Source organism: Mustelus asterias, chromosome 1, assembly GCF_964213995.1.
Source record: "Mustelus asterias chromosome 1, sMusAst1.hap1.1, whole genome shotgun sequence".
Classification (NCBI taxonomy): domain Eukaryota; kingdom Metazoa; phylum Chordata; class Chondrichthyes; order Carcharhiniformes; family Triakidae; genus Mustelus; species Mustelus asterias.
In genome coordinates, this window is record NC_135801.1 from 64,091,041 (window position 1) to 64,117,383 (window position 26,343).

The following is a 26,343-nucleotide window of genomic DNA, read 5'->3' on the forward strand; positions in this document are numbered from 1 at the left end:
AGGGAGGTGTGCGTTGGTGCCGGCGATTTTATATGCCTTCATCTTGTAGCCTGTTATGTCTTGCAGACCTTGCCATAGTCGGCGGAGGTCGGTGTGGCTAGCCTGGGACTCTAGCTTGGTCCGGTACTGTCTTTTGGCATCTTTGGTAGATCTCCTTAGATCTATTTGGCTTTCTTGTATAGGTCAATTTCACCTGACTTGAACGCCTCAGACCTGGATTTCAGCAAGCAGTGCATATCCTTGTTCATCCATGGTTTCCGGTTGGGGAACACACGGATTTGCTTCTTTGGCACAGTCTTCTACACACGAATGAAGTCAGTTACTGTAATGGCATACTCGTTCAGGCTGGTCGCAGAGTTTTTAAATACTGACCAGTCCACTGACTCCAAGCAGCCCCGTAGGAGATCATTTGATTCCTCAGACCAACATTGCACGACTCTCTTTGATGGATTCTCCCGCTTCAGTAATTCTCCCGCTCCTATATTGCTAGCAGAGCTGAGATGATTATTTTTTAGCTTCTTTTACAAAAGCAACCCCAGAGTGTACTAACTGAGCCATTCTCAGTATTTACTGCATAATGCGCATGTGGTCTCTCTATAAACAGGGTGCATTTTGGAGAACAGTATTCTGCATTTTCGTAGAGCTGACCTTGATACTTTGACCAGTGTGGATGGGCAGAACAGTGATGCATTGGCACCCCTGTAGAAATAATAAATATTTTTCTGTATAACATGTTTGCATGACAGTAGCATAGTCACAGTAGTCCCCAGTATAACTGATAATGGAGTATCTTTGTCATCAAATGTCTGATATCCTTTGGTTGCTAGGAGGTCTCGCTGCTTGAGTAGATGGCTGGAAAGAATGCGACACTGACATAATGCCTGGTGTTTATAATCAGTGGCACAGCAGTGGTTCCTGTCACTGACATCAAATAAAATTCCACACAAAACTGCCATGATCCCCATGGCGAGAATTTCAACTGCCTTGAGGACGAATTCCCTCCCAGTGTCAGTCTCAAAGAGTTCCAGCAACAGAGTCCAATGCAGTGAAAATAACAGAGTAATGGGTGTAGTGCTGCCTGTCAATTTGAGGATGATGTCTAATCAGAATCACTCTTTTCTGCCATAGGTCTTCTTGTGGCTAAACAGGTAATTTTTAACCCACATATCTTTGGGAATCTGGGACAGGATGTCCCCACTTGGTAATGGGATCCAGCTTACCGTCAATGTATCACAAGAACAGTATGAAGCAGGCTGCTGCAGTGAAAGGATATTGGAATATCAGACTTAGACATGATTAATTTGACAAAATTTAAAAATTTAAACATCTTTAAACAAATCTAATTGTGACCAGATGATCATGAAGTGGTATTTAAAAAATCTAAAAAATAATGTTTAAAAGTCATGGATTTTACTTTTAAACAAGACTTCTCAGACTTTTAGACAGTTTCATGACTTAAAAATCAATTATTTTAACATTTTAAAGATCCTTTTTGGTGTAGGCCCCCTCATTAACTTTTTGTGAATTGAGATGAGTCTTTTACACTTGGAAACATAGGCCTAAAATTTTAAAGAATAATCAGTTTGTAATGAGTTGGCAATTAGCCCAGACTTGCACTGGTTGTTTGCTTGTCGTTTGAAGTAGTAAACCACCAGAAATAGTGTTGGTCGGTCCACCTCAAATTTCAGATTTGTGCGCTTCAGTGTACTCTGCAGAAATTGCGGGATCTCTCCAACATTCAGAGCAGTGAATGATGAATGTGTTAATTTGGTAAAATGCTTGTATAGAACCCCGTTGTGTGTTAACACATTTGAGTTTTGCAGATTAATAAACAAAATGACACACAGGAGATTTATGTCTGTGGTAATCAAGACAATAACAAATGGCAAAAGATAATCCAAGTGCTATTTTTATTAACTTGTGCGGTTTCATTTGAGTTACTGGACATTATGCAGGATAGTAGAAACCCTGGCACGGTTGTTTTCCTTTCTTGTTAGAGCTGTTGAGGACTATGTAACAAACTTCACTGCTGTCCCATGTAAAATCAACTTAACTCAGCAAAGACCAGGAATTAATTTTGGAACCATTTAGCCTGCCCAGTTCATTGAACACTACCTGCTTCAACTTTATGAACACACTTTTTATAATCGGGTTGTCTTGCATTTTTTTTCCAGACTAAAAGGGATATCTGTCTATTTGCAACTTGGCATTTGGCCCATTTGGGTCTATACCAGGTCTTTAAAAGAGCTGTGCAATTAATTCAATTCCCCCACCTTTCCCCATAGCCCTGCAAATGTTTCCTCTTCAAGCAATAATTCAATTCCCTTTTGAAAATTATTTAATCTGCTTCCATCACCCTTTCAGATAGTGCATTCCTGATCACAACAACTCACTGTATAAAAACATTTCTCCTCGTCTCCCCAATTTACCAGTTATCTTAAATCAGTCTTCTTTGGTTCCGGACCCTTCTGCCACTTGAAAACGATTTCTCCTTATTTGCCCCATTGAAACTCTTCATGATTTTGAATGCAAGCATTAAATTTCTCTTTAACCTTCTCAGTTGGAATGGGGGCAACCCCAAATTCTAGTCTCGTCTCATTCACTGAAGTTCCACAACCCCGGAACCATTCTAAAAAAACCTCCTCAGCGCCTTCTCTAAGGCCGTGTTATCCTCCTTAAATTGTGGTGTCCTGAATTGTACAGGATGGGACCGAACCAGTAGCTTAGGAAGGATTAGCAAAACTTTCTTGCTTTTGTTCCCCAGGGGCAGAATTTTACAGTGCCCTGCCAGTGGGTTTGTTGTTGGGCGGTGGCCTCCATAAAATTTTGTGAGTGTCTTTCTCACCGCTTATGCAAGTGTCAAATGGCTGCACGGCAGTCTGCTGGAGTAAGGGAGGGTTTCACAGAGACTTTTCCAGCAGTAAGGCTGGGAACCCTGCTCAATGGCTCTATTTATAAAGCCAAGGATCGCATATGCTTTATTAACAGCCTTCTCAACTTTTCAAACTACATTCAAAGATTTGTGTATGTGCAGCTGCAGGCCTCTTTGTAGCCGCAACCCTTGTAAAATTGTATTATTTTGTTTATATTGCCTCATTTAATTTTTCCTGAAAAAAGGATCACTTCACACTTCTCTGTCATAAATTTTAATTGCAGTGTGTCTGTACCCATTTCACCCTCCTCAATATTTACAAGAATTCTGAGTTTCATGTAATTTACAAACTTTGAAATTATGGCCCACATACCCAACTCTAGATCATTAATCTAAATCTAAAAGGGTGGGACTTTCTGGCCCCTCTTACTGGCGGGATCTTCCAGTCCCGCTGAAGTCAATGAGAATTTTAATGGATCGTTACATCTGCTGCAGGAAAACCTGTCGCGGTAGGGCTGAAAAGTCTCAACGTAAGAGCAGTGTAGCTAATACCAACTTCTGGGAAACGCAACCATTTATCACTCCCTCCTGGTTTCTGTCTGTGCTTACCCCAGTCCAACGCCGGCATCTCCACATTCTGTCTGTTAGCCATGCTGCTGCTTCCTTTTTTATCCTATGTCTTCAATTTTGCTAACAAGTCTGATGTGGCACTTCATCAAACATCGTTGAAAGTCCATATACAAAGAATCACCTATACTACCTTCGACTCTCTCTCTCCACTATTTTTTCAAATAACTCGTCAAGTTAACAAACAGAATTTGCTTTTAACAAATCCTTGCCGCCTTTCATTTATTTACACATTTTTTCCAAATGACAATTTTATCTTCATTGTTGCTCCTAAAATATCCTTAGCATTGGCTGACTGAATTGCTTTGTTTACATCTCTGCTTTTGAACTGGGATATAGTGTTTGCAGTTCTCCAGTCCTCTGGCGTCAATCCCATAGCTAAAGAGGATTGGAAGATTGTGGTCAAACTCCATTAACTTCACCCTTTCTTTCGTCAGCAACCCAGGATGCAACTCAACTGGATCGGGTGACTTTTCCATATTGAGTGCTGTTGACTTTTTAAGCACTTCCTCTTTATTTTTATTCTATCCAAATTCTCTACTATTTCCCGCTATGATGTGACATTGGTAACAAATGCAAAGTACCTGTTTAGCATCTAAGCCCTGCACTCTGCCTCCAGGTCTGCTGCAGGTGATTGGAGGGTGATGGGGGGTATGGGGGTTGGGGAATACCGTGGGATGGGGGGTGGGGGGGAATGGTACATTGGGAGCATCCCTTGCAGGAATCTGGCTGTATATTTAAAATAGTTATACAGGAGTTAGAAGAGGTTTTATTTCTTCTAAGTTTTTCTGAGTAACTATTGACTATTTCTGAAACCTTGGCAGAGTAATTGGAATTAAGGATTTAAATTGCTTTGTCAAATGGTTCCAAGCGCAGCACAATTGGCCAAGGGAAGTTTGTATTTCTGGACAATTGCCATGTAAACCTTTACCTGGGAACTTCCCCATGCACCTGTAGGATATCCCCTAAATCTGATGCTGGGGAGCCAGGAAGTTATGGGCCAACAGTTATTTATGGTCTACACAGGAAATCAATAAATTGAAAACCAAAAGTAAAACCCAAAGGATCTGTCACCTGTTTTACTGATTGCAAATATATTAAACTAGCTTTCCCACTTGAGCATTGCACTGGTAGAAATGTAAGGGAGCAGGACTCATTTCAAGGTGCATTCCTAACACCAATTGATTCTCTATCATAAGAGGCATTTGATTCATTTTTAGATGCTCCCTTGCCTTAATTGGGGATTGTGCCTGAGATGGATGTGGGGATAGACATTGGGGGAGTGAGAAACTGTTGGATATCCTTGGAGCCTTGCTGCCGTGTATTGAGAGCTACTGAACTAAAATGTCAAATGTTTGCAAAGTCTTTAAAATAAGAAGGTGTTTAATTTGCAATGAGTTACTTGAGCTTTCCAGTCCCTTTATATATGCTCCCTCCACTGCTGGTATCATGGCCTTATGCAGGACGCATACAGAGATAGACCTTCTGTTACTTGTTACAGGGGTGCAACATTATCATGGCATATGACAGGACTTCCCAAGTTGTGGGTTATGACCCCTAGTGGGGTCGCCAGATGAGATTTTGGGATTGAGGTCTGAGGCAACAATGGCTGTCATGAAACTCAGTTGAGGCTCCTTTAAATCCTTGTTTTTTTTCCTATTGGTGGGCGTGGTCTAGTGGACATATCTTTGAGGCCTGATTCCTGCTGCAAATAAAGGCCGTGAAAAGGTAAGCGCTTTAGTCAAGTTTACAAAGTGTGCAATTGATAAGACTTGCTCAGGAACAGCTGTGTGTGGGAAGGCTCAATTTCAAATGAGCAGTTGCAGAGTTCTCGTGATTGTGTCAGCCTACTTACCACCAAATATCACTTTTAAAAAAAAGGGTACTGTTAGCTGCAAAAAAGATAGCGATACTTTTAAACTCCAAAAGTAAACTTTTTAGATTGTGTTGTATATGAAGTATAAATACACTGGAATCGGATATGTTACGTGAAGCACATCACCACCACCCCCATCCCTAGCTCAGCAGTCGAAGGCAACCCTTCCACTCAACAACTTTTGTATTCCCCAAGTTTATATTCCAGGATCACATGAAGTCTAGGGCACTAAAAAAGGTGATACAAATAAAGTGTTTGTAAAGCACTGGCAGACGTTTGCATAGTATCTGAATACACCTGTCTTTATTTAGGTGTACGTGTTCTCTGACTCCTTTCCAAAATTTTTAGAATCTGCTGGCCAGAGTTGTCAGAGGGGCACCTTGGCTTGCAAGGAATGCTTTGTATGCTGAAGAATTCAGGTTGGTGAATGTGGGCGGTATTCTCCGACCTTGCCCGTGCCTGGGATTCTCTGGTCCCGCTGCAGTGAATGGAGATTTGACTGGGTGACAAATTCTCCGTTCTCACTGGCAGTGGTGGTGGGGCATACGAGACCAGAGAATTCCAGCTGGTGTCATTCAAAGTAAATAATTGTTGAGTTTCCTTTGGATTTGATTTATTCCAGGTGAACCAAACACAAAACTCTATTGGCATGGCTTGAGGAGCATACCCCACTGGCCAAGCAACCCTGAGGTTGGGATTTCAAATCCTGCCATGGTAATTTTGTGAAATAGAATTGGCCTGATTTGTATGATCGTAATTCAATAAATTTATGGGAAAAGACCAGGAAAGCTGATCAATTTTTAAAAAAAAACTGCTTGGCCCTCATTAAACTCCAACTGATTCAGGAAAGTGAGGTGCCCAGTCTGGTCTATATGTGACTCGTCCCACAATACTTCAATGAGATTTTCCTGTGCCTATGTTGAGATATTCCTGTGCCCTTGGAAGTTACCGAGGAAGCCACTTATTTAAATAGTCGCTGCAGGATACATTTCTAAAAGAAATAGCAGGTCGACTTGTTGGCATCAACCCAGGCATTAAGACAAGATCTGAACAATTCCAGCCCAGCCAAACTTGCAAAGCCCTTCTTACTAGTTTATGGTTGTCTAGTGCCCAAATCAGGTGATCTGACCCACACACTCGTTAAGAAACATATCTTTCAGTCAACATTCCAGATATCTCCATTATCATGCATGTCTGTGCCTCAATGCTAACATGCTCATATCTCCGTTAAAAGGGTATGGATTCAAGTCCCATTCCAGAGACTTAAGTACAAAATTTAGGCTGATGTTCCAATACAATACTTTTGATTTGAATTATTATTGTTACATGTACTGGGATGCAGTGAAAAGTATTGTTTCTTGCGTGCTATACAAGCAAAACATACTGTTCATGAAATACATAGGAGAAAATGATAGGATGTAGAATATAGTGTTGCAGTTACAGGTAGGGTGAAGAGAAAGATCAGCTTAATATATGATGGGATCATTCAAAAGTCTGATACATATAATTTTACAGCACAGCAAGAGCCCCTTTGGCCCATTGTGCCTGTGCTGGCCATCAAATACCTATCTGTTGATGAAGGGTCATCCTAACTCAAAACATTGGCTTTATTCTCTCTCCACAGGTGCTGTAAGACCTGAGATTTTCCAGCATTTTCTGTTTTTGTATCTATTCTAATCCTATTTTCTACCGCTTGGTCCATAGCCTTGTATGCTATGGTTTTTCAAATGCTCATCTAAATGCGTCTGAGGATTCGGAGTAGACCATTTAGGGTGGAGATGAGGAAACATTTCTTCACCCAAAGAGTGGTGAGCCTGTGGAATTCATTACCAAAGGAAATACTTGATGCCAAAACATTGAATGTATTCAAGAGGCGGCTAGACATAGCACTTGGGGTGAATGGGATCAAAGGTTATGAGGAGAAAGTAGGATTAGGCTTGAGTTGGACGATCAGCCATGATCAGGATGAATGGCAGAGCAGGCTTGAAGGGCCAAATGGCCTCCTCCTGCTCCTATCTTCTATGTTTCTTAAATATGGTAAGGGTTCCCGCCTCTACCACACTTTCAGCCAGAGTTTCTGATTCCCACCACCTCTGGGTGAAAAAGATTTGTCCTCAAATTCCCTCTAAATCTTCTGCTCCTTATCTTAAATCTATGCCCCTGGTTATTAACTCCTGTAACATGGGGAAAAGTTCCCCCCTATTTACCCTATCAATAAGTCCCTCATAATTTTGGACACCTCAATGAGGTCACCTCTCAGCCTTCTTTACTCTAAGGAAAACAACCCCAGCCTACCCTGCCTCTCTGTAGGGGCGGCACAGTGGTTAACACTGCTGCCTCACAGCTCCAGGGACCTGGGTTCATTTCCGGCCTTGGGTGACTGTGTGGCGTTTGTACATTCTCTCCATGTCTGTGTGGGTTAGAGTAGGAAGGCATGATGTTGGTAGAGAGACAGAAGGCAAGGAGTAGTTAAAATTGTAAATCTAATTAAACTAAGATCAAACCAAGTAAAGTAAAACAAAACAAATGAAAAATTCATTGTGAAAGGAATTTTTTTGGCCAGATCATGTTATTGAGTATAATAATTTTGTGTGAATTTAGGTTTGTTTCATATGTGTAGGATGAAAATTTTTAATTAAAATAATTGTGCAAAAGGAGGTAATAAAGTGAATTGTCAAATGAAATCTGTTGGAATAAGAAATACTTTAAATAAATTACTTCATAGAAACTTTTTTGTTGTCTGATTTTCAGCTTCAATACCGATCTCATTCAGCCCATATACCCGAAGGGTGAATATCTCAATTTGTTACTTCATAAAAACATATTCTTCATCTTATTTTTAAAAATCTTATTTTTAACTTTTTGATCTTTTATATTTCCCAGATGTGGGACAGTTAGCCCAGCTTGTCCACTTATAATTACAGTAATACTAATGGAATGAGGCCGGAGGATTCTCATAACTTGTCATGTGTTAGTGCATATGAGATAAATAGGCTGCAACCAGCAGCAAGGGAATTATATTTTTAAAAATATGCTTAAAAGTGCTGCTCAGGCAAAACTATATTCCATGAATGGACTTAATCAATTATTGCCTGCTATTGATTAACACCCAGGAATTCCAAGTGAAAGTGGACTCGTGTGGATATTGACGACAGGAATCAGGCTAGCCTCATACTTTCCGTGTTTGAATTGCCCAGTGACAGGCTCATATATGAAGGATTCTGACTGTCTGGGGTACTGCTCATGGAATCTTACCCATGTGTATTCCATTATAATTAAAACAGGAGGAAGAGAATGGGATGGAAAGAAATAACAATTGGAAGCACTGATCAGGTGCAAATAAATAATCAGGAACAATTAACATCCTCTTGCTTTCTTTTCTCTTGGGTTAACATCCTTCCAACTAGTCACAGCTTTGTTTGCTCATCTGAATTGATATTGTTTTTGTTTTAAAGCTGCGTTTTGGGGAGATATTGCCTTAGATGAAGAAGACTTGCAACTGTTTCAGATTGACAGGACGATTGATCTATCAAGACACATGTTAGACAGAATTGGACACACAACAGGTAATTTATGTTGCATGCATATTGCCAATATGTTTTTCAAAAGAAACAAAGTGAATGAAGGACTGAAGCCTACGTTTTCGGAGTTCAAAATGTTGACCATGTAATTCACTGAAGGACAGCTCATATCAAGAAAATTATGACATTGTTGCCTGTGGTTTAATGCAAGACATTGCTTTGTAGTATATATATAAAATAGTAAAAAAGTTGCTCAGAAATGCTTTTTAAAATAACGTGTCAGGAAATGATTCCCTTTTATGTTATTGCATATGTGTGTATATGTAGCTACTCCCTCAATGATTTACCTATTAACTTAGGCTTACACATCAGGAAGGTCTTGCATTCACTTCCCACACTGACCTCAGTAGGGAGGTTTTAAGTGGTGCTGGTATATCTGCATGGGGATGGCACGTGGCACAGTGGTTAGCACTACTGCCTCACAGCTCCAGGGACCTGGGTTCAATTCCCAGCTTGGATCATTGTCTGTGCGGAGTCTGCATGTTCTCCCTGTGTCTATGTGGGTTTCCTCTGGGTCCCTCACAAAGGAGAGGGACATGTTGACTGGTAGTGTTGACCTGTTAGAAAAAATCTCAATTACAAGGGAGGAAGTGTTAGGTTTTTTAGGAAACATTAAGACAGACAAATCCCCAGGGCCGGATGGCATCTATCCTAGACTCCTCAGGGAGGCGAGAGATGCAATTACTGGGCCTTAATAGAAATCTTTGTCTCTTCACTGGACACAGGTGAGGTACCAGAGGATTGGAGGATAGAAAATGTGGTCCCATTATTTAAGAAGGGTAGCAAGGATAACCCGGTGAGATTGACGTCCATGGTAGGGAAGTTGTTGGAGAAGATTCTTAGAGATAGGATATATGCGCATTTAGAACTGAATAATCTCATTAGCGATAGACAGCATGGTTTTGTATGAGGGAGGTCGTGCCCCACAAATTTGGTTGAGTTTTGTGAGGAGGTGACAAAAACGATTGACGAAGGAAGGGCCGTGGATGTAGTCTATATGGATTTTAGTAAAGCGTCTGACAAGGTCCCTCATGGCAGGCTGGTGCAAAAGGTTAAATCTCACGGGATAAAAGGTGAGCTAGCTAGATGGGTGGAGAACTGGCTTAGCCATAGAAGACGGAGGGTTGCAGTGGAGGGGTCTTTTTCCGGTTGGAGGTCTGTGACCAGTGGTGTTCCGCAGGGCTCGGTACTGGGACCTCTGCTGTTTGTGATATATATAAATGATTTGGGGGAAGATGTAGCTGGTGTGGTCAGTAAGTTTGCGGACGACACGAAGATTGCTGGAGTTGCGGATAGTGATGAACATTGTAAGAGAATACAGCAGGATATAGATAGGCTGGAACATTGGGTGGAGAAATGGCAGATGGAATTTAATTCAGATAAATGTGAAGTGATGCATTTCGGTAGATCTAATGTAAGGGGGAGTTATACAATAAATGGCAGAACCATCAGGAGTAAAGATACACAGAGGGACCTGGATGTACAAGTCCACAGATCCTTAAAGGTGGCAGCACAGGTGGAGAGGGTGGTGAAGAAGGCATATGGCATGCTTGCCTTTATTGGACGGGGCATAGAATATAAAAGCTGGCATATGATGTTGCAGCTGTATAGAACGATGGTTAGGCCACATTTGGAATACTGCGTCCAGTTCTGGTCACCACACTACTAGAAGGACTTTGAGGCTTTGGAGAGAGTACAGAGAAGGTTTACCAGGATGTTGCCTGGTATGGAGGGCCTTAGCTATGAGGAGAGATTAGGTAAACTGGGGTTGTTCTCCCTGGAAAGACCGAGGATGAGGGGCGAGCTAATAGAGGTGTATAAAATTATGAAGGACATAGATAGGGTGAACAGTGGGAAGCTTTTTCCCAGGTCAGAGGTGACGAACACAAGGGGTCACGGGTTCAAGGTGAGGGGGGGCAAGGTTCAACACAGATGTCAGGGGGACGTATTTTACACAGAGGGTGGTGGGGGCCTGGAATGCACTGCCAAGCAAGGTGATTGAGGCGGACACGCTGGGATCGTTTATGACTTATCTTGATAACCACATGAACAGACTGGGAATAGAGGGATACAAAAGAATGGCCTAGTGAACATAGAACATAGAACAGTACAGCACAGAACAGGCCCTTCGGCCCACGATGTTGTGCCGAGCTTTATCTGAAACCAAGATCAAGCTATCCCACTCCCTATCATCCTGGTGTGCTCCATGTGCCTATCCAATAACCGCTTAAATGTTTCTAAAGTGTCTGACTCCACTATCACTGCAGGCAGTCCATTCCACACCCCAACCACTCTCTGCGTAAAGAACCTACCTCTGATATCCGTCCTGTATCTCCCACCACGAACCCTATAGTTATGCCCCCTTGTAATAGCTCCATCCACCCGAGGAAATAGTCTTTGAACGTTCACTCTATCTATCCCCTTCATCATTTTATACACCTCTATTAAGTCTCCCCTCAGCCTCCTCCGCTCCAGAGAGAACAGCCCTAGCTCCCTCAACCTTTCCTCATATGACCTACCCTCCAAACCAGGCAGCATCCTGGTAAATCTCCTCTGCACTCCTTCCAGCGCTTCCACATCCTTCCTATAGTGAGGTGACCAGAACTGCACACAATATTCCAAATGTGGTCTCACCAAGGTCCTGTACAGTTGCAGCATAACCCCACGGCTCTTAAACTCCAACCCCCTGTTAATAAAAGCTAACACACTATAGGCCTTCTTCACAGCTCTATCCACTTGACTGGCAACCTTTAGAGATCTGTGGATATGGACCCCAAGATCTCTCTGTTCCTCCACAGTCTTCAGAACCCTACCTTTGACCCTGTAATCCACATTTAAATTTGTCCTACCAAAATGAATCACCTCACATTTATCAGGGTTAAACTCCATTTGCCATTTTTCAGCCCACCTTTGCATCCTATCTATGTCTCTTTGCAGCCTACAACAGCCCTCCACCTCATCCACTACTCCACCAATCTTGGTGTCATCAGCAAATTTACTGATCCACCCTTCAGCCCCCTCCTCTAAGTCATTAATAAAAATCACAAAGAGCAGAGGACCAAGCACTGATCCCTGCGGCACACCGCTAGCAACCTGCCTCCAATCCGAAAATTTTCCATCGACCACCACCCTCTGTCTTCGGTCAGACAGCCAGTTACCTATCCAATCGGCCAACTTTCCCTCTATCCCACACCTCCTCACTTTCATCATAAGCCGACCATGGGGGACCTTATCAAACGCCTTACTAAAATCCATGTATATGACATCAACTGCCCTACCTTCATCAACACACTTAGTTACCTCCTCAAAAAATTCTATCAAATTTGTGAGGCACGACTTGCCCTTCACGAATCCGTGCTGACTATCTCGGATTAATCCGCATCTTTCTAAATGGTCGTAAATCCCATCCCTAAGGACCCTTTCCATCAATTTACCAACCACCGAAGTAAGACTAACCGGTCTATAATTACCAGGGTCATTTCTATTCCCTTTCTTAAACAGAGGAACAACATTCGCCATTCTCCAGTCCTCTGGCACCATCCCCGTGGACAGCGAGGACCCAAAGATCAACGCCAAAGGCTCTGCAATCTCATCCCTCGCCTCCCAAAGAATCCTAGGATACATTTCATCAGGCCCAGGGGACTTATCGACCTTCAGTTTATTCAAAACTGCCAAGACATCCTCCCTCCGAACATCTATTTCCTCCAGCCTATTAGCCTGTAACACCTTCTCTTCCTCAAAAACATGGCCCCTCTCCTTGGTGAACACTGAAGAAAAGTATTCATTCATCACCTCGCCTATCTCTACTGACTCCATACACAAGTTCCCACTACTGTCCTTGACCGGCCCTAACCTCACCCTGGTCATTCTTTTATTCCTCACATAAGAGTAAAAAGCCTTGGGGTTTTCCTTGATCCGACCCGCCAAGGACTTCTCCTGTCCCCTCCTAGCTCTCCTAAGCCCCTTTTTCAGCTCATTCCTTGCTAACTTGTAACCCTCAATCAAGCCATCTGAACCTTGTTTCCTCATCCCTACATAAGCTTCCCTCTTCCTTTTCACAAGACATTCCACCTCTTTTGTGAACCATGGTTCCCTCACTCGGCCATTTCCTCCCTGCCTGACAGGAACATACCTATCAAGGACATCCAGTATTTGTTCCTTGAAAAAATTCCACTTTTCATTAGTTCCTTTCTCTGACAGTTTCTGTTCCCAACTTATGCCCCCTAATTCTTGCCTAATCGCATCATAATTACCCCTCCCCCAATTGTAAACCTTGCCCTGCCGTACGGCCCTATCCCTCTCCATTGCAATAACAAAAGACACCGAATTGTGGTCACTATCTCCAAATTGCTCTCCCACAACCAAATCTAACACTTGGCCCGGTTCATTTCCCAGTACCAAATCCAATGTGGCCTCACCTCTAGTCGGCCCATCCACATATTGTGTCAGGAAACCCTCCCGCACACACTGCACAAAAACTGCCCCATCCAAACTATTTGACCTACAAAGGTTCCAATCAATATTTGGAAAGTTAAAGTCCCCCATGACAACTACCCTGTGACCCCCACACATATCCATAATCTGCTTAGCAATTTCTTCCTCCACATCTCTATTACTATTTGGGGGCCTATAGTAAACTCCTAGCAATGTGACCGCTCCTTTCCTATTTCTAACTTCAGCCCATATTACCTCAGTGTGCAGATCCCCCACGAAGTGCCTTTCCGCAGCCGTTAAACTATCCTTGATTAACAATGCCACTCCTCCACCTCTTTTACCAGCTTCCCTACACTTAGTGAAACATCTATACCCCGGAACGTCCAACAACCATTCCTGTCCTTGTTCTACCCACGTCTCCGTAATGGCCACAACATCGTAGTCCCAAGTACCAATCCACGCCCCATGGGCACATGAGCGACGCAGGCTTGGAGGGCCGAAGGGCCTGTTCCTGTGCTGTATTGTTCTTTGTTTGTTTTGTTTGCTCTGGTTTCCTTGCACAGTCCAAAGATGTGCAGGTTAGATGGACTGGCCATGCTAAACTGCCCCTTAGTATTCCAAGATGTGTAGATTCGGGGAATTAGTGGAATAAATGTGTGGTGTTGTGGAGATGGGGCAGGGGGTGGGCTTGGGAAAGATGTTCTGTAGGAGAGTCGGTGCAGACTCGATGGCCCCAAATGGCCTCCTTCTGCACTGTCGAGGTTCTATGATATTTATGATCTGAGCCACAATAACTCGCCAAGCTCTGGGCCTGGGACCCGGAAATTGGCTGGAGGTAGGCATAGGTAAACAAAAGTAGAAGTCAAGTTTGGGCTTGGTTATAATATTTTCCAAAGTCAAAAAAATTCTTGATACTCTGTGTGGGAGTGGGGGTAATTTTAACCCCCCCAAAAAAGGTGGGTTGTCATCGGATGAGATATAAAAATCTAAAAAAAAATTCTCAAACAAGACCCTAACTTAACTCCAAACTGACCATGTTCTCATTGAAGGCTGGGATAAGGGGTTGGCAGCCAATCTGTTTGCAGGCAGTGGTCATATTAATGGCATGGATATGTATTTGGGGATTATCTTGGGGTTGAAAATAATATCAAGGTTGCAAACTGTCTGGCAGAAAGAGGGATGGAGTCAGTTGCTGGGTAATGGAATTTATGGCAGTGACCAAAAACAATGGCTTCAGCCTTTCCAATACTAAGTTATTAATCCAGCGGCCCAGGCTAATGCTCTGGGAACATGGGTATGAACGCCACCATAGCAGCTGGGGGAGTTTACATTCAATTAATAAAGTCTGAATTGAAACCTACCCTCAGTAATGGTAACCATCATCGATTGTTGTTAAAAACCCATCTGGTTCACCAATGCTCTTTTAGAGAAGGAAATCTGCTGTCTTTACCTAGTCTGGCCTACATGTGACTCCAGACCCAAAGCTTGGCAATCTTATTGGCATCCCTACATACGTTATTGTAAAAGCATCAGAAGTGGGCATGGAAAGAACCACAGGAGGATGCTTTTGTGAGGGTAAAACACCAACTGCAGTCGGATAACATGTTGACCCATTTCAACCTGGAAAGGCCATTGGTCATAACATGCTACGCCTCTCCTTACGGAATAGGTGCAGTATTATCACCAATGGAAGAACGGGATGGAGTGCCTGATTGCATATGCCTCAAGGATATTAGCCAATGTAGAAAGAAGGTACGCTCAAATAGAAAAAGAGGGTTTGGCAATGGTCTTCGCAGTGAAGAAATTCCATCAGTATGTGTAGGGTCGACACTTTACCATCCTAACAGACCACAAACCTCTGTTGGGCCATTTTTCCAAGCACAAAACTATCCCTCCGATAGCGCCAGCCCTAATACTGCGATGGGCACTATTACTTATGAGTATACCCTGGAACACTGACCAGGGACACAAGTCGCCTACGCGGACTCCCTGAGTCACTTTCCTTTGCCCATAAGCTTTCCATCACCACCAAAAATGGATGAAGGTAGTGGTGACATTAAATTTTGTGGACCCTTTGCCAATTTTGGCAAAGCAAATAAAAACTTAGACTTGAAATGACCCTACATTGGTGAAACTAAACCACGTGATATTAAATGGAGGAATGCAGGAATATCCAACACAAGACCTGAAGCCATATGCGACAAAATACCCGGAACTAAGCATGGAAGATAGCATCATCCTGTGGGGAGCCCGGGCAATTATCCCACGTCCTGCTCAAAGGCCTATCCTTCAAGAACAGCATAATGGCCAATCAGGTGTATCAAAAATGAAGATGTTCATGAGAAGCTACATCTGGTGGCCTAGAATTGACATGGACATGGAGAAAATGGTGCAAATATGTAGAATGTGTTCTCAAAATCAGAAGGCACCATTGGTAGCTTCCCGACATTCCTGGGAATGGCCAGGAATGATGTGGCCCGGAATGAAGACTCACATTCCAATCATTATTCATGTAAATTGAGTTTGTGTCTTTGTGCCCTGTTTGTAATCCGAACTCCCACTCACCTGACGAAGGGACAGCCTGTTCCGAAAGCTAGTGGCTTTTGCTACCAGATAAACCTGTTGGACTTTAACCTGGTGTTGTTAGACTTCTTACAATGGCCAGGAATGCCATGGGTTAGGATACATGCAGACTTTGCAGGATCATTCATGGTCTCCATTCTAAATGGATGAAGGTGCTCCAGATGAGGTCCACCACATCACAAAACACGATAGAGAAACTGCGACAATCTTTCTGTTCCCATAGGATCCCAGATGTCTTGGTGACGGATAACGGAACCCTTTTTACCAGTAGGGAATTTAAGACATTTACGGAAACAAATGGAATATGACATGTCCACACAGCCCCTTACCACCCATCATCGAATGGACTACCGGAACAAACTGTCCAAATTTTTAAAAGGGGAATGAAAAGACAGACCAAGGGATCTGTAGACAGCAAACTGGAATGTTTTCTCTTCAGTTATAGAATGATGTCACATGTCACGACAGGTGTAGCCCCGGCCAAGTTACTAATGGGCAGGAGTCTATGGAATAGGCTAAGCCTTACGTTCCCAAACGTAAATAGAGTGGAAAAGAACCAAGAAGCACAAAAAAAGGGCCACAATTAAAGAAAAGAAGCGGATAGAGTCTTTTCACAGGGATAAGTGCCGGAATTCTACTGCCTCGCCCCCCACGGAATTGGAGCAGGCGAGTGGCGGATAACGGAAATGTCCGTTGACCTTGGGTGGGAATTTCCGGTCTCGCTCGAGTGAGGCCATTAAAACCTGCCCATTGTCTTAGTGCGAAATTCTGGAGGCAGCACCCAACAGACACCAGGAACAATCCTCTTTGAAACAGGGCCAGTGTCCTACATGGTGAAAGTTGGAGACACAGTACAAGGAAAACATGTGGACCACTTAAAACATCGGGATATGTCAACAGAAGCACCAAACTCAGCGAATATGCCATCGGAGACCCCAAGTACACAGAGGGAGGACAAAATACCTCCACCAATGGGAAACCCCAAAATATCATACGTGATCTCTGACTCTGAAATGGAGACTTAAACAGCAGAAGCCCAGCCAGAAGCCATTGGTGAGGAAGAAACACCTCCAATAATATTTAATCGGTCGTCAAGAAAGAGGCACTTGCCGATATGCTATACCCCGCCATTGGCCAAAAGGTGAAGACAGCTCTTGTGCCCAAGCAGCAAGGGGGAGAGGTGTGAAAATCCCCATGATCTGCATGGGGAATCATTAATTGACCTCCCAGTTGGGCTTGTTGAATACGAGCTCCCTGAGGACTGATAATTAGCCTACCAGATGGAGCTCATATACTGAGTCCTATATAAGCAAGACCCTGAGAGGGTCCATTAACCTTTTAGCCCCAGTTGGGGCCTGTTGTGTTCACCACAGGCTTGTGGTCATTGTTTATTTTCATTTGTGTAATAAATCACGGTTCCTTCACAGTCAACTTCTGGAGTAATTATAATGTGCAATTCTTAAATGAAACATTTCTTTTGTGTACTCTGTCTCCTTTACTACAAATTCCTGATTGCCGTACAGCTATGCACCCCCGCACTTTGGAGGGAACATTGGTGATGGGGTTTTTTTTAGGCAAAGGATCATGACGGCAGATTTAAAGGATATAGGAACAACGCTTGAAGAGCAAGAACAGTTAACAATATTCACTAAGTTGGAAGCCAGGAAGGAAAATAGAGTGGTCAGTGGTTTAGTGGGAATAAGATTGAGAGGGCAGAAGGTATCTCTCATGAATAAAATGAGGCGAGATAAGAGAGGAACTACAGAAAGTCATGAGTTCTGTTCTAGAGTGTGGAGAACCTGAGAAGAGGTTTTACTCAGGGAAGAGGGAGGGAAGCAACAAAAGCAGCTGATCGGATGGTCTCAATCTTCAAAGAAGTCTTGTTCATCCATCACTCTTGTGCTTGCTGACCTACACTGGCCACTGGTTAATCAATATATTTATTTAAAATTTCTCACCTCTGCTTTCAAATCCTTCCATAGCTTTATCTCTGCTTATCTCTGTGATCCAAAAAGGAGGAGGTATTGGGGTTCTTGAGAAACATTAAGGTAGACAAGTCCCCAGGGCCTGGTGGGATATACCCCAGAATACTGCGAGAGGCAAGGGAGGAAATTGCTGGGGCCTTGAGAGAAATCTTTGTATCCTCACTGGCTACAGGGGAGGTCAACACAGTAAGAAGCTTAACAACACCAGGTTAAAGTCCAACAGGTTTATTTGGTAGCAAAAGCCACACAAGCTTTCGGAGCTCCAAGCCCCAAGCTTGTGTGGCTTTTGCTACCAAATAAACCTGTTGGACTTTAACCTGGTGTTGTTAAACTTCTTACTGTGTTTACCCCAGTCCAACGCCGGCATCTTCACATCATTTTTTGAGGAGGTAACTAAGTGTGTTGATGAAGGTAGGGCGGTTGATGTCATATACATGGATTTTAGTAAGGCGTTTGATAAGGTCCCCCATGGTCGGCTTATGATGAAAGTAAGGAGGTGTGGGATAGAGGGAAAGTTGGCTGATTGGATAGGTAACTGGCTATCTGATCAAAGACAGAGGGTGGTGGTGGATGGAAAATTTTCAGACTGGAGGCAGGTTGCTAGCGGAGTGCCACAGGGATCAGTGCTTGGTCCTCTGCTCTTTGTGATTTTTATTAATGACTTAGAGGAGGGGGCTGAAGGGTGGATCAGTAAATTTGCTGATGACACCAAGATTGGTGGAGTAGTGGATGAGGTGGAGGGCTGTTGTAGGCTGCAAAGAGACATAGATAGGATGCAAAGCTGGGCTGAAAAATGGCAAATGGAGTTTAACCCTGATAAATGTGAGGTGATTCATTTTGGTAGGACTAATTTAAATGTGGATTACAGGGTCAAAGGTAGGGTTCTGAAGACTGTGGAGGAACAGAGAGATCTTGGGGTCCATATCCACAGATCTCTAAAGGTTGCCACTCAAGTGGATAGAGCTGTGAAGAAGGCCTATAGTGTGTTAGCTTTTATTAACAGGGGGTTGGCGTTTAAGAGCCGTGGGGTTATGTTGCAACTGTACAGGACCTTGGTGAGACCACATTTGGAATATTGTGTGCAGTTCTGGTCACCTCACTATGAGAAGGATATGGAAGCGCTGGAAAGAGTGCAGAGGAGATTTACCAGGATGCTGTCTGGTTTGGAGGGTAGTCTTATGAGGAAAGGTTGAGGGAGCGGAAGAGGGAAGGATATCAGAGGTAGGTTCTTTATGCAGAGAGTGGTTGGGGTGTGGAATGGACTGCCTGCAGTGATAGTGGAGTCAGAAACTTTAGGAACATTTAAGCGGTTATTGGATAGGCACATGGAGCACACCAGGATGATAGGGAGTGAGATAGCTTGATCTTGGTTTCAGATAAAGCTCGGCACAACATCGTGGGCCGAAGGGCCTGTTCTGTGCTGTACTGTTCTATGTTCTATGACTACAGGGGAGGCACTAGAGGATTGAAGAATAGCCAATGTTGTTCCTTTGTTTAAGAAGGGTAGCGAGAATAATCCAGGTAATTACAGACCGGTGAGCCTTGCATCAGTGGTAGAGAAATTATTGGAGAGGATTCTTCGAGACAGGATTTATTCCCACTTGGAAATAAGTGGACGTATTAGTGAGAGGCAACATGGTTTTGTGAAAGGGAGATTGTGTCTCACGAACTTGATTGAGTTTTTCGAGGAAGTGATGAAGATGATTGATGAGGGTAGGGCAATGAATGTTATCTACATGGACACTTCAGTAAGGCCTTTGACAAGGTCCCTCATGGCAGACTGGTGCAGAAGGTGAAGTCGCATGGATCAGAGGTGAACTGGCAAGGTGGATACAAAACTGGCTCGGTCAAAGAAGACAGAGGGTAGCAGTGGAAGGGTGCGTTTCTGAATGGAGGGCTGTGACAAGTGGCGTTCCTCAGGGATCAATGCTGGGATCTTTACTGTTTGTAATATATATATATAATGATTTGGAGGAAAATGTAACTGGTTTGATTAGTACGTTTGCGGACGACACAAACGTTGGTGGATTTGCGGATAGCGATGAGGACCATCAGAGGATACAGCAGGATATAGATCAGTTGGAGACTTGGGCAGAGAGATGGCAGATGGAGTTTAATCCGGACAAATGTGAGGTAATGCATTTTGGAAGGTCTAATACAGATAGGAAATATACAGTAAATGGCAGAACCCTTAGGAGTATTGATAGGCAAAGGGATCTGGGTGTACAGGTACACAGGTCACGGCAAGTGGCAATGCAGGTGGAGAAGGTAGTCAAGAAGGCATACGTCATGCTTGCCTTCATTGGCCGGGGCATTGAGTTTAAAAATTGGCAAGTCATGTTGCAGCTTTATAGAACCTTAGTGAGGCCACACTTGGAATATAGTGTTCAACTCTGGTCACCACACTACCAGAAGGATGTGGGAGGCTTTAGAGAGAGTACAGAAAAGATTTACCAGGATGTTGCCTGGTATGGAGGGCACTAGCTATGAGGAGAGGTTGGAGAACCTTGGTTTGTTCTCACTGGAACAACGGAGGCTGAGGGGAGACCTGATAGAAATCTGCAAGATTATGAGAGGCATGGATGGAAGAGTCAATTACTAGGGGGCACAGGTTTAAGGTGCGAGGGGCAAGGTTTAAAGGAGATATATGAGGCAGATTTTTTACACAGAGAGTAGTGGGTGCCTGGGACTCATTGCTGGGGGAGGTAGTGGAAGCGGATACAGTAGTGACTTTTAAGGGGCGTCTTGACAAATACATGAATAGGATGGGAATAGAGGGATATGGTCCCCAGAAGGGGAGAGGTTTTTAGTTAAGTTGGGCAGCATGGTTGGTGCAGGCTTGGAGGGCTGAAGGGCCTGTTCCTGTGCTGTAATTTTCTTTGTTCTTTGAATCTCTTCCAGCCTTACTGCCCTCTGAGATATCTGCACCCCTCTGATACTGACAACTGATTGTATTTGTTACACCATTGACAGCTATACCGTCAGCTGCCAAGGCTCTAAGATCTGGAAAGCCCTCCTGAAACATTTCCCTATTTCGTCCCTCCCTCCCTCCCCTCCCCAGTGCATCTTAAAGCCTATCTCTTTAATCAGACCTTTGGTCATCGGCCCTCATATCTCCTAATGTGACTCAGTGTCCAATTTTGTTTGATAACAAAATACCTAATGAAGCCTCTTGGGATGTTTTATTATGTTTGATGATGCTATAAAAATAGAAGTGGTTGTTGTTGAAGGTTAGTTGGTAACTTAAATGTTATAATAAGGCTGTGAATTTCACATTTTAACTTCTTAAAGGTTTAACCCTGGCAAGATGTGTTTTCTGAGCCGCTGGGAAACCTGTCAGTGCAAGGCAGGTTTAAGGAAAAGCTTTAGGGAAATGCTATGTGCCCTTGCAGCACTACCTATGGCCAGGAGAAGCACAAGTGCTTCCTTGCAGTGCACCAAAGTATCTTCTTCCCTGCCATTTGGTACTCCTCCCCAGGGTCAGATCCTCCACTCCTCACTCCCCCTGCTCCTTTTAGCGTCGCAGCAGGTTCCTTACTTCCTCTTGGGCTGCAAGTTGCTCTGTGGTGCCCTTCACCCTGGGGATGAATCTGGCTGATTTCTGTGAGGGAATCCTATGGGAAAAAAATAGCTGCATGGTCAGGATTTAACACTCTTCAGCATATTGGGGAAACTGGTCTTCCAAAGTTGCTGACTGACGCTCCTCACAACCTGCCCACCAGGACCTTACTGTCATAGTTGAAGAATTTGGGCTAGTCTTGGAATATAAGTTTTTTTTTGTGTAAAACTGAACCTAACCTAGGAATAGAGAGGGAGGGAAGAAAATTGACACAAAAGATGGAAAATGGAAAGAAAATAAAATTCATTCTGTTGGCAGTGAACAAAGATCATAGTTGAAAGCACACTTCTAATTTTAAAGCCACATTATTCTTTGGGTTCAAACGCTATTCCTGCACTTGAGTATATGATCTAGTCAGATAAGCTTTGTTAGAAATATGGTAATTCTTTTCTCTTCAATGAATGTGCAGTAATCTTCAGGGGAGGAAATGAATGGATGATCAACTCTGACATGTTACCACCCGGGTGAAGGCAAAAATTTACCCCATTGAACTTTTGGATGCGAGATTATTCCTAATCCCAGTGCAAATTTTTAATCAATATAGGAAAAATTGGAGACTAACACATCGTATTCAACATGCCTCATTCAAGGCATTCACAATTTTAATTCATTGGTTAACATGCAAAATCTAAGGCCTTATTTGCTTCTTCTGAATCTTTAAGGATCAGTTAAATATTACAAGGAGTTCTTTGGTGTCGTGCTCAAGATTCATCCTGACACCAACATCACAGATTCATCTTTTTGCTGATTGTGGGATTTTATTGTCTGCAAATTGAACAAAGAAAAATACAGCATAGGAACAGGCCCTTCGGTCCTCCAAGCTGTGCTGATCATGATGCTCTAACAAAAAAAACCTTTTGCTCCTACTCGGTCCATATCTCTCTATTTCCTCCCTATTCATGTACCCATCCAGATGCCTCTTAAATGTTGCTAATGTGCCTGCTTCCACCACATTGTCTGGCAGCGCGTTCCAGACACCCACCACTCTCTGCATGAAATACTTCTCCTGCACATCTCCCTTAAACTTTCCCTCTCTCACCTTGAACCTCTGCCCTCTTGTAATTGGCGATTCGAACCTTGGAAATAGCCTCTGACTATCCACCCTGTCTATGCCTCTCATAATTTTGTAGATCTCTATCAAGTCTCCCCTCTCTTTCCAGTGAAAATTGAATGCCATGTTTGTCTCCTTAACAACTGCCACAGCACTTTAATTAATTTATTGTATGTGTACCACTCTAACAGATGTTAGAGAGATGTGACAATGTGTCATATAAATGCAAGACTTTCATTTTTGTAAGTTTTGTATTGATACAAATAGTGACTATTTCCTTCTGGTGGCAGTGACCACAAATAGATCGTGCATTTACATTGCTTACCTAACTGTATATTTTTCCTGGATTCTCGTACAGTAGTCTGACAGTAACCTATTGAATTCCCTGCAGTTTATTTAGATTTTTCTGTACTCCTCTGACTGTACAATCTTGACTGTGGTTAAAAAAAAAAATAATATTTGTATTTTCATATTGAAAGATTTCATACATTTAAGCAATGAAATAGTTTTTGAATAATTGATATTTGTGTTGCTAGTAATGTTTCACAAAATGTACTCAGAATAACGATCAGTTGATGTATTTTAGGTAGTATTGACCAAGGGAGGAATGTTCACTAGGGCGGCAGAGCTCCCTTTTTTCCTTTAATGTGAAGATGCTTGTTCACCAGTTTAGGGATAACACATCTCATTTATTTACAGATTGAAACTATATAGAGGCCTGCAGCCTCATGGCTGCAATCAGCTCCCGAGATAACTCTGAGTACAGAATCCCACGCTTACCAGGGTGATCCCCAACCTTCTCCCCAATTGGCTCCCCAGGTCATTTGACCCTTGCTCTACAGATTGCTTCTTAAAGGGACAATTACCAGATAGAGCCTTGAGATTTTACCATCCATTTGACAGACGGGCAGTACCTCTAACATCTCATCAAAGGGATGGCACATATACGCCGTTGTGAGTGTAATTTTCTGCTTGCATTTTTAAAGGTGGGTCTGGAGAACACCGCGTTTCTAAAAGGAAAGGAACAATTTATCAACTTATAGATCGTATACTAAGATTGGGAGCAGGTATTTGTCAAAATAACTTATCTTTGTTGTCCGTAATAAATGTTTTCAGCATTTTAAATATTGATTCTTTAGTATTTTTGAAATAGTGCAAACTATATTTTAAATATTGTGCATATTTTTAAGACTGAGCAATGGAGAGTAGATTTCAAGAAGTGTGTAGAATCATGAGTCATATATTAACTTGAAAAATGCTTTGTATAGAAATTCTCTGATGTCTCAGTGGGCAAATAGAGTAATGCTGAGCTGTACAAATCAGGAAGACATCAGTCTTCACAAAATGGACATGAATGAATTTCAGTGGTGATGGTAATAGACTTGGTTGTAATGCACCTCCCAGTTGAAACCTCTGCCAGTTTTGCCTGGGCTCATATGGTGAACAACTACTTGGGTACAGTAGGCACGTGCTAGCCATGAACCTGTACTGCAGCGCAAGATATTTTTGCTGGGGGTGAAATTTCTGCATGGGCAAAAGTAAAGGAACAATCCTGTTTTACCTCTGTCCAGAAGATTCTGTTTATCATTTTAAAATCCCACTTGTAGGATTAAGCTTAGAAATTTTGAGCCAGGCACAATTGTACTGAATAATGCATCGTGCGATCATTGTTCATTTTTTTGTGACCCTCCAGCTGAAAGCATGAATGTATGTTTAGATGCGTGTGTGCGCGTGCATAAGTATATGTATTTGTATGTGTGCACTTGGACTGGTGAGGAGGTCTTGTGGCACAGTGGGTAATTTCCTTGCCTCTCAGCTCGACGTTCTGGGTTCGAGTCCCACCCCAGGACTCGACAAGGAAAGTGCACTCATAATATAGCCAAATTGGTTCAGGATCAACCTTCAAATCCTTTCAACACACACTGAACGCAAGAGCTAAGATTGGGAGAGATTCCTGGTCAGCCATGTGATGGAGAGAACCACTAACCATAGCTTCAGAGTACAAAAGCATGTGAAAGTGCATTTTGCCGCAGCAACTCCTTCAATTATCTGTAACACAAAACCATTATGTGGACCTGGTGGTGAAGAGCTTGACAATGATGTGTTTGATACTCACTGTATCAGCACATACATGAAGAATGGCTACTTGAGTGAGATACAAATGAAACCATATCCATTACATGAAAAAAGCACTTGCATTTATTATAGCAACTTTCACAACTTCAGGATCTCCCAAAGTGTCTTGCAACCAATTAAGTTATTTTGAAGCACGATAATTATGTTGGTGTGTCACCATTGTCAGGAGAGGAAGAATAGTTATTTAACAAATCTTCGGACAGAAAGTGCAAAACAAAAATCTGGTGGAGCAGGCAGTTCTTTGGAAGAATAATTTAAATAAATTGTAGTTATTGTATGATGTAGTTGAAGATATTCCATTAAAAAAATTATTAATGTGAATCAATGATATAGTCATCCTCAAAATATTCATGAGTGGATTACTTTTAATGTCAAAAATAAATATTTGCAGATAGTGATCAAAATATAACCAAAAGAGAGAAGAACAATTCAGGAGCCTTAAGTCGGACTGAGAAGAATCGAGTTTCCAGAGCAGCAACATCACGAGCTGAGAGAATATGGCCAGGGGGTGTCATCCCATATGTCATTGGAGGCAATTTCACTGGTGAGTGTTGCTCTTGTTTACTTGAAATTGACTCAAAAAACAGTTTAAAATACCTTTGTGACTTTATATGACTTCCTCCAAATGTTGTTTGAACTGCTACAAACCACCTTACATTTTCTTTGATGATTATGACCATCACTATGAGGCAAGTGCTACTTTTAACTTTGTGTTGAGGATGATATCTCTCACTATTATAGGCTCTACAAACTACCTAGATTGAAAAAGAAGAAACTCAATTGAATCCAAACGATAATTTGTATATTTGCATTGTTTTACAATGGAACTATACAATTTTAATACAACATTTTAATTTTTGTTATTAAATCAATGTAATTATACTCTGAAATGGTGTTAACCGTACTTCACTGTGGTGTTGTGTTGCCTTCAAGCAGTAGGATCCAGGTGAGTCATCGCCCTTCACACACTGTGGTTTCAGTTTTTCCATAAGGAGACCAGATGGCTTCTCTCAAAATAGTGAGAGAAAAATCAGACATTTGTCATCGCGGGCTGCACTTTGTGCTTCTACCAACTAGATTGAGATTGTTGGTGGCCTGGAAGCAGGTTATTTCCTGTTTGTTCCAATTAAACAAATGCAAGGGGAAAGAAGATGTATTTGAAAAGAAGCAGGAGGATTTGTCAGTGATTCAAGGGATAGTGCACTGCATGGCGTGGCACTGAGGTATATGGAACAGGAAGGACCCAAGTACGATTCCACTCTCAGCGCTGAGTCTGTGAAAGGCAATAATGGAAAAATTGACTTCAGCATCATTCTGATGGGAGAGAGAAACAAAGTCAAATATTGCATTTTCCCCATACATGTTCCGTGTGATATTTGCTAGATAGTACATGTGTGTTGAAGTTCAATGAAGACATGACTGGGCATGCTTTTCATGGTAAAATGACCAGATAACACTCATGTAAAGAATAATCACGTGGGTGAGATACTGGGCTAGGAAGATAAACAACAACCAACTCCCACACTTAGTGCTATCTAATGATCTCCTACTAGAAAATACACATATGGACACAAAGGTG

The 26,343-nt window shown here is 42.6% G+C and overlaps 1 protein-coding gene across 1 annotated transcript in view; it reads left to right on the forward strand.

The window, feature by feature from the left end:
- The window catches only part of tll1 (tolloid-like 1), a 308,946-nt gene that overhangs the window by 116,249 nt on the left and 166,354 nt on the right, over window positions 1-26,343 (forward strand). The window contains exons 2-4 of the mRNA XM_078212332.1: window positions 8,831-8,941; window positions 23,615-23,720; window positions 25,181-25,308. Coding sequence (XP_078068458.1) covers window positions 8,831-8,941; window positions 23,615-23,720; window positions 25,181-25,308 — 345 coding nt within the window. The remainder of the gene's footprint in view (window positions 1-8,830; window positions 8,942-23,614; window positions 23,721-25,180; window positions 25,309-26,343) is intronic.